Source organism: Cryptomeria japonica, chromosome 5 (assembly GCF_030272615.1).
Source record: "Cryptomeria japonica chromosome 5, Sugi_1.0, whole genome shotgun sequence".
Lineage (NCBI taxonomy): Eukaryota > Viridiplantae > Streptophyta > Pinopsida > Cupressales > Cupressaceae > Cryptomeria > Cryptomeria japonica.
In genome coordinates, this window is record NC_081409.1 from 307,474,308 (window position 1) to 307,487,011 (window position 12,704).

Here is a 12,704-nt window from a genome sequence, read left to right on the forward strand (position 1 = left end):
ATGTGAGTTTTGTACCTCGTAAAATGTGCCTTGGGGACAAAAATGACACTTTTTAGGCAGAAATTTGTAGGGGTTGTCACATTTTTGAGAATCCAAAAATGAGGACAACATTAGTATATCAGAATAAATGACTCTCTCAAAATTAAATAACATTTTCAACCATACCAAGTTTATCTCTAAAGTGTTCAATCTTGATCCTGGAGAGAGGCTTGGTAAGAATGTTTGCAATCTGATCACCTGTACTAATATAATTCAGTCGGATCACATTCCTTTCCACCATATCTCGAACATAGTGATAAGGAATCTCAATGTGTTTCGACCTGTCATGAAATACTGGATTCATTGAAAGCTTGATGCAACTCTAATTGTCACAATAGATGATAGTAGGATTTAAGGGCTGACCAAACAGTCCTACAAGCAATTTCCGGAGCCATACTTCTTCTCTTGCTTCCATGGAGGCTACAATGTATTCAGTTTCTCTAGAACTCTGAGCAATTGAAGACTGTTTTCTACATATCCATTAGATCATTCCTGATCCTAAACTGAAGCAACATCCTGATGTGCTTTTCCTGTCAACTATGCTTCCAGCCCAATAAGAATCAGTGAATCCATGTAGGTCAGGTCTACATGTTTATATTTCAGACCAAAACCAATAGTTCCCCGAAGATATCTGAGAATATGCTTTGCAGCAACAAGATGTATTTCCCTAGGTTCACACATGAACTAAGTTTTTTAACATCATAACATATATCAGGTCTTGTGTTTACCAAATACATCAGAGATCCAATAATCTGTCTATAGAGAGTAGGATCTGCAAACTCTGATTTTGCAGCTGCTTCCTTTAGCTTGTGCAGATTTGTCTCCATAGGTGTGGTCATGGATCTACAATCTATCATTCCAAATCTCTTGAGTATATCAATGGTGTATTTTCCTTGATTAAGGATTATACCATCTGCCTATTGCCAAACTTCCAATCCAAGGAAGTAGTGAAGAATTCCTAAATCCTTCATATCAAACTTAGAGGTTAATTCTTTCTTACACCGAGAAATACGATTATCCTCTCTTGTGATTAGTAGATCATCAACATTAAAAATAAGAATTAATAATTCACCATTGATTACCTTGTAGTAGAGATTTGGATCTGCTTCATTCTTGGAAAACCCTAATTCCAAGAGATAGTGATCAATTCTTTCATACATGCTCTGGGAGCCTGTTTCAGTCCATATAGGGCTTTCTTTAATCTGCAGACATGTGATTCAGCCTTATGAATCACAAAACCTTCAGGTTGCTCCAAATAAACTTCTTCTTCAATCTTACCATTTAGAAAAGCAGTTGTAACATCCATTTGATGGACTTTCCATCCTTTAGATGCTGCAATAGCCAAAACTGCTCGGACAAAAGTGTATCTGGCAACAGGAGCAAATGTCTCTTCATAGTCAATATTTTTTTTCTGTGAGAAACCTCTGGCAACAAACCTTGCTTTGTGCTTCTCAATGCTGTCATCTACTGCATGTTTGATTTTGAAGAGCCATTTAGAAGATACCACAAATTTGCCTTTAGGCCTAGGCACAATATCCCAGACATTATTTTTTAGAATTGACTGATGATACTCTTCTGACATAGCATCTTTCCAAACTTGATGCTTGAGAGCATCTCCAACACAGGAAGGTTTTGCATCAATGGTCTCACTCATCAAGGCAGCATAACTGGAAAATAGGTTAGGTCTCTTACTTTCTCTAAAGGTCCCCTTTGGAGCAGCATAATTTTCAGCTTCTTGAAGCATCTTTTTAGCCCAAAGTGGTCTCTTCCTAGTTTCGGGATAATGTTCTTCCAAAGGTAAGTCTTGAACTTCATGCTCAGTGTTTTCAGGGGTCTCCCTCTGAATCTCAAGGGTGGGATCCTCATCCATGCTTGTAGGAGATCTTGGTTTTCTAATTCATTAGAGCTTTTGGACCTCCTGAATGCTATGTCTTCTTCAAAGATGACATCTCTGCTTAATTCAATTTGCCTTTGTCTAGGTATGTATACTCTGTAAGCCTTAGAGGTTTCACTGTACCCAACAAATACCCCTTTCTTTCCAAAAGGTTCTAATTTTGATCTCTTTTATTTGGGAACATGAATATAGACTGGACACCCAAAGATCCGAAGATTACTTATGTCAGGTTTGTTACCAGTAAAGGATTCTTCAAGGGTTTTATTATCAAGAAGAGAATGAGGACATCTATTTTGAATGTACACGGCTGTCCTAGATGCTTTAGCCCAAAATGAGGTTTCTATATTTTGGTCAAACAACATAGCCTTAGCAGCTTCTAGTATAGTCCTATTCTTTCTTTCAGCTACCCCATTTTGTTGTGGGTTATAAGGTGCAATTAACTCCTTCTTAATCCCAGCATTTATACAATAATCTTTAAACATATCAAAAGTGTATTCCCCCCAATTGTCTGTTCTTAAGGTTATGATTTTCTTTCCTGTCATGTTTTCTGCAAGAGCTTTGAATTCCTTAAATTTAGAAAGGATTTCTTCAAACTCTTTGTACCTTAGAAAATATATCCAGGTCTTCCTAGAATAATCATCTACAAATATTACATAATATAAAAATCCTCCTAAGGAGGGTACAGACATGGGTCCACATAAATCAGAATGAACTAATTCTAATACATTTTTGGATTTACTGTTGCTAGAATTGAAAGACCCTTTAGTATTCTTTCCCAAGGCACACCCCTTGCATGCTCCTTTAGAACTGTGACTTAGCTTGGGTAAGCCAATCACCATCTTCTCTATCTTAATTAGGGCATGGAAATGAAGGTGCCCTAATCTTCTGTGCCAAATTTCATTCGAATCTAGAGTCTCGTGAATCAACGCTTGAGGTGGAGTGGTGCAAAGTCTGTAGAGGCTCCGTTGTCTTACTCCAATGGTGTGGGATTTCTTGATGGTGGAGTTCTTTGGCCAAGCAAGTACCTTTCCTTCCATAAAGGTTAATATGTAACCCTTATCTTCAAGTGCAGAAATTGAGACAGGGTTTCTCTTTATACCAGGTACAAATTGAACTCCAATCAGCTGCAGGGATATGCCTAACTTTAGGTTGATATTGCAAGTTCCTATTCCCATAACTGGATAATTTGAGTTATCACCAATTGTCACTTCTTCATTTGAATTTTTCACAAGTGTATCTAGGTGCTCACGAAATCCAGTGATGTGTCGAGATGCTCCACTGTCTATCACCCATGTGTTGGAACTAGAGGTGACTTGACTAGAGAGGGCTGAGTAGAAGACTAGTCTCTCGGAATCACTCCCTTTCTTAACTTCTACCATTGAAGCCTGTTGCTTGATCCTGTTTGGACACTTCATTGCATAGTGCCCATATTGGTCACATCTGAAACATTGTACTTCAGACATGTCTCTCTTCTTCTTTGAAGACCTCTTTCCATTTGAGCCGTTGTCCCTCTTTCTCTTAACATTCTTCTTCTTTCCTTTCTTGTGGGAATTAGAGTTTAAAACTTGAATGTCCTCATTACCATTGTTTTGTTTTATTCCTCTTGTGACAAGCCGAGATTCCTCTTGAATGCAATCGATTTTCAATCTATCAAACTTAGGAAATTTAGAACGAGCACTAATTCCTTGAATGAACGATTCCCACGAGGTAGGAAGTCCATTTAGGGCCATCATAGCAAGTTCTTTGTTGTCTACTAGATGTCCAATAGTGGATAGTTGATCCCTAAGCTTAGTGATCCTCAAGAAATAGGATGTAATTGTCTCTCCTTTATTCATCTTTATATGGTGTAGTTGGTTCTTCAAGGTGAGAGCCCTACTAGTGTTGTTGATTTCATAAATGTCAGCTAGGGCTTTGAACATCTAAAAAGCCGTCTCATATTTAGAAATAACTGGCACAATGTGGTCTCTCACTGAATCCACACTTATCTTAAGAGCCTTCTCACTATCCTTGCTCCACTGAATTTTCTCCGTATCATCAGAGGGTTCAGGAATTTCACTTTTGACATGGGAGTCAATTTTATTTTCTTTCAAAACAAGCATGATCCTGACTTTCCAAGATACAAAATTTGATGCTCCATCTAGTCGATCTTCAAACCTAACTCCAGTTGCCATTAGGATTATAAGAATGTGATCTACTAAGAGCCAGGTGAATGTCTATAAGATCGTTACAGAATTTAATTTGATCTTCCTTAACTTAGCTCTGATACCATGTTAAGTTTATTTAAATTATGTGATCAAGAGGATAGAAGAGATGAAGATATAGTCTGGAACTAAATTTGAACTGCAGTAGTGCGAATGAAAGGAAGCACAACACTTATCGATTTCGGTATTGTGTTCCTCCTTATTGTATGTGTGTTATATATATGTGGAAGAGGGGTTAAGTAGTGAAGAGATATGTCTTCCCATGTGGGAAGACACATCTCTTCCCTACGTGCCACTCATCACCTGTTAACAGCCCGTTAACAATATTAACACAGCCCGTTAATAACATAGCCCGATAACAATTTAAGATCATCGCTGATCGTGAGGAACGCAATTATGAATCGCTTATCATAGCCCGTTAATATGAAAGGGTGTGACCAGTCAAACATCATAATTCGGTTTAGATTTTATTATTGATTTGTTAACATACATACTAATAGTTAACATGTAATCAATGTATCGGAATTATGAAATTGTACGACTGACGTTATATGAATTAACAGAGAATATTTTTGTTTGATGTAAGATTGCTCTTACATCTTGGATATTTTTGCACTAGGTTCCTCTTTCATGATATGTCGATGTCTTTTTGCACTTATGGGAAGCCAAACAAAGAATTGTCTTAAAATTAGTTCAATGTGACAAGGACATGAATGTGGAACTATCAAATGCACTGGGTCAAGTTTTAGCATAGAAGCTACAGCAATTAAATTCAAACAAGATGTTCAAGATATTTGTGCAAGAATTCTTATTGTAATGTTCAATTTTTTTTACATTTTTCTTGATTGTTTTCAAATTTGGTAGAGCATGTTTGGAAAGAGGTTATGAGGCATGACTAGCTCTTCTGAATTAAATGATCAATGTTCCTTTCATATCATATCACATTTAAGAACATTAATGATCTCAAATATGCTTTTATACAAGGGATATTGCTCCATGAAAATGTTAAGCTTACTCTAATTTGATGAACAAACAATTTTAATAGGTCTAGAATCCTTTTTTGGATCTGGTACCTAATCCATCTTATGCATTTCACAACTGTGGATTACTCCATACAATGGGTTCAATCTTTTGGACGATGATGAAAATTCATCCTTAAGTCTTATTGAAACAAAGGGGAATAGCCATGGGGGAAATAGATATGTTGGAGGCCAGAAGGATATTGTCGAAGGTTGGTTATTGCATGCACAAGATAGAAGTGAATTATGAATGCATTAGCTTGCAATCCTCTCGTTAAACAATTGAACAAATTTAGACATTTTTGTCCCCTCTTTCTACAAGCTAAGGTCAATGCTTCAAATTCTAAATGACCCCAAATTGAGGAAAATTCTAAGGGATGATTTCAGAAGGAATCAGGAATGACTTGTGGATCACAGGGTGATCAGTAATGACTGACAGAATGACACTTCAGCTTCATTTTTTCTTAGAGTTTAGTGTACTTCACTAAGTTTTAAATGGTTTACTGATGTTTTCGTGGAAACCTTGCTTTAAAGTTAAGCGGAACCCTATGTTTGATAAGGACTCACAGTACTAACCCTATATAGCAGTTTTCTAATCTTATTCGACGTATCCTATTGAATGTTGACATGGGAAAATTCCACTTAATAAGTATAGGACGTTTAACTTATATTGAACCATTTTGGCTAGGAAAAATCCCCAAAGCTGAGATGGTTGGAGCCTTCATCCTTTTATTTTGTGTGTCTTATTTGTTTCATTTTCAGTGTACGGTTGAGCATCAAAGGTATTTTATAATTGAGATAGAGATTCTAGACAGATCAATCTGCCCAGTATGTAAATTTGGAAGTCGGGCTTAACTTCTCTAGATTTATCTGAACCAAAATAGTCAATTCTATGGAAACACTGCATATTGTAGAATGCAAGGTAGCCTGTCAGTAGAATTGATGGGAAGAACTAATAATTCTAATAATCTTTTGTTGGTATTCTTACTCTCCCTCTTATGTATTCCTTGATTGCATTATTATTTATATTTTTGTTTTCTGGAAACTAACCTGAAATTTGCAGGTGGGCACAAGAAGAGATTGTTCCTGAACTTGTCAGTCGTATTGAACCGAAAGAAGTGGCAGTGAAGGTCATTGATCTTCTTGAATCTCCAAACACGTTAAAGAATATGCGAGCAACATTATTGAGAGTGAGTAGTGAAGTGAAGCAGAAGTATGAAGAAAAAGAAGCAAAAAACAATGATGATCCAGCCATTGCAATTAGTCGTATTGTTGATGAGTTGATGGATGTATGATTTTCTTTTTGAGCAGGAATTAATCGTCCCATATTACCGAACCATTTGACTGATCTTGAATTTATCATGTATTAAGACGAGGAAGAGACAGTTATCCAAATTCCAATGCGCATATTAGGAGGTTGAAGTGATGTTTATGATATAATGCTTGCAAATTGTAGGAATTATGATACGCGACTGCTTTAACAGAGTACCTTTTCTAGAGAGGATATTTTTTAGTCTTCATAGCACACTCTGCTTAGTAGGCTCAATCGAACTTCTTTTAACGTCAACTTTAATCTAAAGCAGTATAGAAATGCATTTTTAACATGGAATCCTTTGGAAATTTGAACTTCGTGAAATCTGTTTCAAGAGAACATCTTAGGGAGACAAATGAATTTGTTTAACTTGGGGCTGGATTTCAATAATATTGGTTTGCAGATAGAAATTGAGGTCCAATTAAGATTTATGAGTTTGTTTCTTTTCGAGATAAAATGTGTTTAAAATGGATGATAAATTCGTAGCTTCTTTGAGTGGTTATTCTTGAGGTTTTTAAATTGACTAACAATTCATTCAAGAAGGAATTTATTCTTTAATTATGTTCATCGTTTTCCTTCTCTTTGATCTTGCATGGTGATATTCCATTTTAGCATGCAAAAAATAAATGTCACATCATTCAAAACTAGTCATATTATAAAAACTAAGAGCATGAATATGGGCTAGAGGTATAACATCTTAAAGAATATATATATATATATATATATATATATATATATATATATATATATATATATATATATATACATAACTAATTATATAAAAATAGACTTGTAGCCACCCATAAAAACACTAATTACATTGCTAGATCGCTCTTGATCTCAACTTGTCTTGATATTCATGTGCAAGGGTACTGGTTCATTTATGTTCTCATACCAAAAATCAAGTCTAGTACATAATACTTCCATTTAGGGAGCCCAAATCATTTAGCGTCGTTACATGATTGCAAACATCCCATAAATTTTTCATCTAATACGAATGGAGTTAGAGATCCTATTTTACTTCCTTTTCATTATTAAGCTAAACCATTATATTCTTAGTCAAGGTAGACTTGTCCTCTTGAGAGAATAGTTATAGCACAAGAATGTCAATGTTATACCTTTGCATTCACTACCCATAATAGGAGTAACGTAAATAAGTATCTTTTGATTACTTAAGATAAATATACTTTAAAAAGATTTGGAATCTATATAGTGTTGGATGAAAATTTTGTACACCTGAGGGATGTGCAAAATTTTGGTTTCAACCACAGTGTGTGAGTATGATACTCCTAATTTAGGGAAGGCTCCCCATATCTACAAACTAAACTAATTTAATATGGGTGAGACTATAGTTTTTCTTCTTCTTTCAAGAAAAACTACACTCTTTTCTCTTCATAGAAAAGTAATAGCAATTGGAAATAAATAACAACAAATAAAGAAATGAGACTTTTTTGTAGGATTTTTGGAACATAAAGGGAAGCATAGTTTCTATAAAAGCACAAAGACCTCAGCCACTTCCCCGAGATGGGAAAACAGAAAGAAAGCTCAAAGTCTTCAACTATATATTCTCCTATCAACCTTTTAAAATGATTTTCTACTAACCAAGTACAGTATGTAGCAACTCAAAGTTTAACTACATGATGCACCTCTTATGCACAAACATAGAAAATAGAAGCAGCACAAAGTTTGCAAGTTACCCCCTTTGTTTGAGCTTTATACACTAGCTTCAAACGTGATAAACAATTCAAAGTCTGCAAGACCAAGTCTGAAAACCAAATCTATATCTCCAAGTGCAAGATTGAATTTAAATCCCTCTTGAACAATAGAACAAAAATCACAATCAACTCCAGAAAATATCGTCACATAACAACTTGAATTGACAGAAAGTCTCAACACAACTTGCCTCTTTTATTGAAAGCAATCTGATTTACATCCAAGCTCAAAGTCTTAGAGTGCACATACAAATTGGCAGAATTTTGTTGCATTGCCAAAAAAGATTAAAAATTACAATAGATCCCCTCAAGTATTTATAGGAGAGGAGCCTTGAGAATAAGGTGGGAGGATCCTAACTAACTTGATAAATTCTTTGAACCACCACGACTTATTCCTGCAACTACTAACTAAGACTTATTCAAAATTACAAGTCCTATTCTAAATTGACTAGTAATCAACTTACTTGTAATTACAAAAGTGCAGGTGATAAACTTGCAATTACAAAATTGGTTTTTTTTTTACAAGTAAACTTGTCAAAACAAAATTACAAATGGATAATTAATCTAAGTGTCCAAAGACGCGACTCCAACTACATCATCCTTTGTTTTGAAAATCTTCATGTTGCTACAAGATAGTAGAGCTTGAAGTATTTTGGATTGGTGAAGACATCTCGAAACAGAACGAGAACTTACATCCTTAATGATCTTTGTGTCCTTGGCCAATGAACTTCAATCTTATCTTCTTGCTTGAGGTAGTACTGGCTTTTCAGGAGGGAAGTTCTCTGCAAGGTTGAAGTAAGAAACCTATCTCTATCTTGAAAGCATTTTATGCTCTCAACCATGAATTGTTGTTGTATCTCTTCTTTGTATCATCCCCCAATCCTGGAATCTACTTGCAAGATAAGGCTCATGCCTTAATTTATTGATTTGGCAGGTCGTGTGTGCAAACGGGACTGACATAGGAAGGGATAAACTGATTCAAAAATGGGCTCACAAGTGAATTTTGGGTTCTGGAAACTGCATTACATATGTGGAAAAACAAGAGAATTAACTTGCAATTGTGGAGAACAAACATGCAACTTCATATGTGTAATGGGTAACCACAAGTTTGCACTTGTAATTGGACCTTTAAGACTCATTTTCAAATATTTTTTAGTGCATTTTGGACCAATTTCGGGTTTTGGAAGGCTGACTGCAAGTTAAGACACAACTGCAATCAGGTTTTAAAATTTCAATTGCAAGTAGACTTTAAATGGGAAAAATGAATGAAGGTGAAATGAATGGATGAAATGGTGAGAAAGGGATTTTGACATGAAGGAGAAGATGGAAAGAATGATACCAGCTGGTAATGGCAAACTTTATGTGACAAGGAAAGACACATTTTCAGCTTGACAAATTTGGAAAGAGGGAAAAACTTCAACTTGTAATCAACTTTGTAAAACCCGAAATCAAATGAATGGGAAAAAACTGAAAGAGGGGAAAATCATGCAAATTTGCAAATTGCATTCAAAGAACTTATCCATTTAGGAAGATCACTTAGAAACTTGAATCCTTGCTTGGTCAAAGGCCCTAGACCAAAACAAATGAGCTTGAGAAGAACTGAAATGCTCTATAAATAGATGAACGAGCCACCACATTAATATTCCTTGTAGCAAGCAAATCGGTTTTGCATTTAATCTCCTCCTCCAAAAACGACAGTGAAAGAGAAGTAAATTTGACTTCAAACACTTATCAATGAAGCGAGAATGCAAGACATGTTTGCAATGTGGCAAGAAGGGCGAATTTCATGCTCCAAGACGTGGCAAGAACCTATTGATATGTGGCGACTGATCAACAAAGTATTGTACACTCAGCACGTATCCTTGTCGGGGTTTTGTTGATGAAAACCGACATTGTAATAAAAGCCTAAAAAGGCCAACTTTGTTTGTTGCCCTAAAAACGCATGTTATAAGTGGCTGGGATGCTTAAGGCATTGAAAGGTTGATGTACTATTTTTGCTGGATAATAAGAAAGATTGGACGGCTGTGTATGGTGGACGTAACCCATTCTGGGTGAACCACATTAAATCTTTGTGTTATCTGTGTCTTGTTTTATTCCTTTATCTTTTGTATTTTAAATCTGCATATAATTGTTAGTTCATATTTGCTTCAGATCTGCTTGAAACCCTAACAGAACCAACAAAAACGAATTCCAAAAATGTCTTTGTAAATGCAAAACGTGTTTCATAAAACTGTTCTTGCTTATAAACATGACAATAAGCAACGATTTCTAATAGCATAGCATGAATGTTGGACGGATTTAGGGGAAAAGCCACAAAAATCAGATTCATGGGAAGAAAAGTGCAGGTTGAGTTCTTGGGTTGCAAATGCAAGTGAAAAATGCTCTTCAAAGTTGTAATTAGGTTTTTAAAACCCCTTTACAAGTTTTAAATTGCATTACTTTTCCTTCACTTGAGCAATTTCGGGTTTGAAAGGAAGAAGAGCAAAAAGAAATAACAAAACAACTTGTAATAGGGAAATAAAATCCCCATTGCAATTAAAGGCAACACATAAAAACCTGTAATAGGGAAATAAAATCCCTATTACAACTAAAAAGGAATAAAAACATAAAAACTTGTAATAGGGAAATAAAACTCTTATTACAAGTAAACACAAGACATAAAATCACTTTTAAAACTTAAAAAGACTTGTAAAAGGGAAATAAAATCCCTATTACAACTTAAAAGCACAAAGTAGGAACTTTTATGAGAACTTACAAGTTCTCATTAAACTTGTAAGTTTAAATTCACCTGCAATTTTTCTAAAAAGCTGCTACAACAACTTAAAAGACAAAAAGGGAAAAGGGAAAATAAAAAAGAAAGTTACAAGTTTTAAATAAAGTGCACTTGTAATTGCTAGAAAAAACCCCTACAACACAAAAACATAAAGGAAACTCCTAACTTGCAATAGAAAGAAAATTTCCCACTTGCAGTCATGAAGTAAAAACCCGAAATTGAAGGAAAGACAGAGAAAACGAACTTGAAACGCGATGAATTTTGAAACGTAAATTGAGGATGGGCCGAAGATCGGTCTAGTTCAACAAGGAGCAAAATTTTTGCCTCGAGAAGCGTGCCTAAAGAGTAAAATATTCAACCTGCAGTGACTGCTCTAAAACCCGAAATTGCACAAAAAGCTAGGAAAAAGAAGACCAAAACTCACCAAAATTTGGACAATGATGGCAATGATACCCCCAATCATTTGACACTAACAAATGTGAGTTTTACACCTCGTAAAACATGTCTTGGAGACAAAAATGATGCATTTTAAGCAAAAATTTGTAGGAGTTGTCACAGTTTTGAATTTTCAAAAATGAGGACAATATGTAGAAATGATATTCCTATCTTCCAAAAATAATTACCATTATAATATACATGGATCTAGAGATCTTATTTAATCAATGCCTCCTTTTTCATTATTAAGCCATACCATTAGAATCTTAGTCAAAGTAGACTTGTCCTACTAAGAGAATACTTATAGCACATGAATGATAATTCTTTACCTTTACATTCACTATCTTTAATAGGAGTAACTTAAACAAGTCTTTATAAAATAACTTAAAGAGATTTGGACTCAGTATGGATATAATCTTCCTATATTCCAACGATAATAACTATTATAATATACTTGGAGTTGAAGACCTTAATTGATTCCTCCTTTTTCATTAGTAATCCAAACCATTATAATCTTAGGCAAGCTAGACTTGTCCTACTAAGAGAATAGTTATAGCATAAGTTATACCTTTACATTCACTTTACATTATAGGAGAACTCAAATACTAAGTATAACTTAAAAATATTTGGACTCAATATTGATATGGGCTTCCTATATTACAATAATAATAACCATCATATTATACATGGAGCTACATGCCTTATTGAATTGATGCCTCCTTTTTCATTATTAAGCCAATCCATTATAATATTAGTCAAGGTATACTTGTCCTATTAAGAGAATAGTTATAGCACAAGAATGTCAATGCTCTATTTGTATGTTCACTATCCATAATAGGAGTAACTTTAATAAGCCTATGCCCAGAACTTTAGATAAGTATCGCTTAGAAATATTTGGACTAAAGATGGATAATGATAACCCTCGGTTTAGACCTTAATCTCCACTCATTAAATGGTTTTGATTTATATAATAGATCATTGCCACTAAGGTTTGTATCATATCTTACTTATTTCTATGTTACTTTCTTTTGTTTTCTTGGCTCATTGTTTTCACAAGAATTGTATTTTTCACATAATTTACAAGGACAGTGAAATCAATTGCCAACTGACATTATTTTGGTTCAAATACAAGATTCTCTTTAAAATAGATCTCGCAAGGTACGGTTATGAACAAATTCAATATCCTTAAGTCCAATCAATATCCCAAGCAAGTAGGTACACACAAAGTATGACCTTGCATAAGATATCTTGCACATCTCCACTTTACTCCCTTAGTAGATAATATGGAATGTTAGGTGCAACATACAAAATACCAAGTG

At 34.8% G+C, this 12,704-nt stretch overlaps 1 protein-coding gene across 1 annotated transcript in view; it reads left to right on the plus strand.

Annotated features, from left to right (window-relative positions):
* Positions 1-6,762, plus strand: part of LOC131045021 (uncharacterized) — a 318,125-nt gene extending 311,363 nt beyond the window's left edge. The window contains exon 12 of the mRNA XM_057978528.2: positions 6,217-6,762. Within this exon, the coding sequence (XP_057834511.2) occupies positions 6,217-6,448 (232 nt within the window). The 3' untranslated portion in view covers positions 6,449-6,762. The remainder of the gene's footprint in view (positions 1-6,216) is intronic.
* The last annotated feature ends 5,942 nt before the right edge of the window (positions 6,763-12,704 follow it).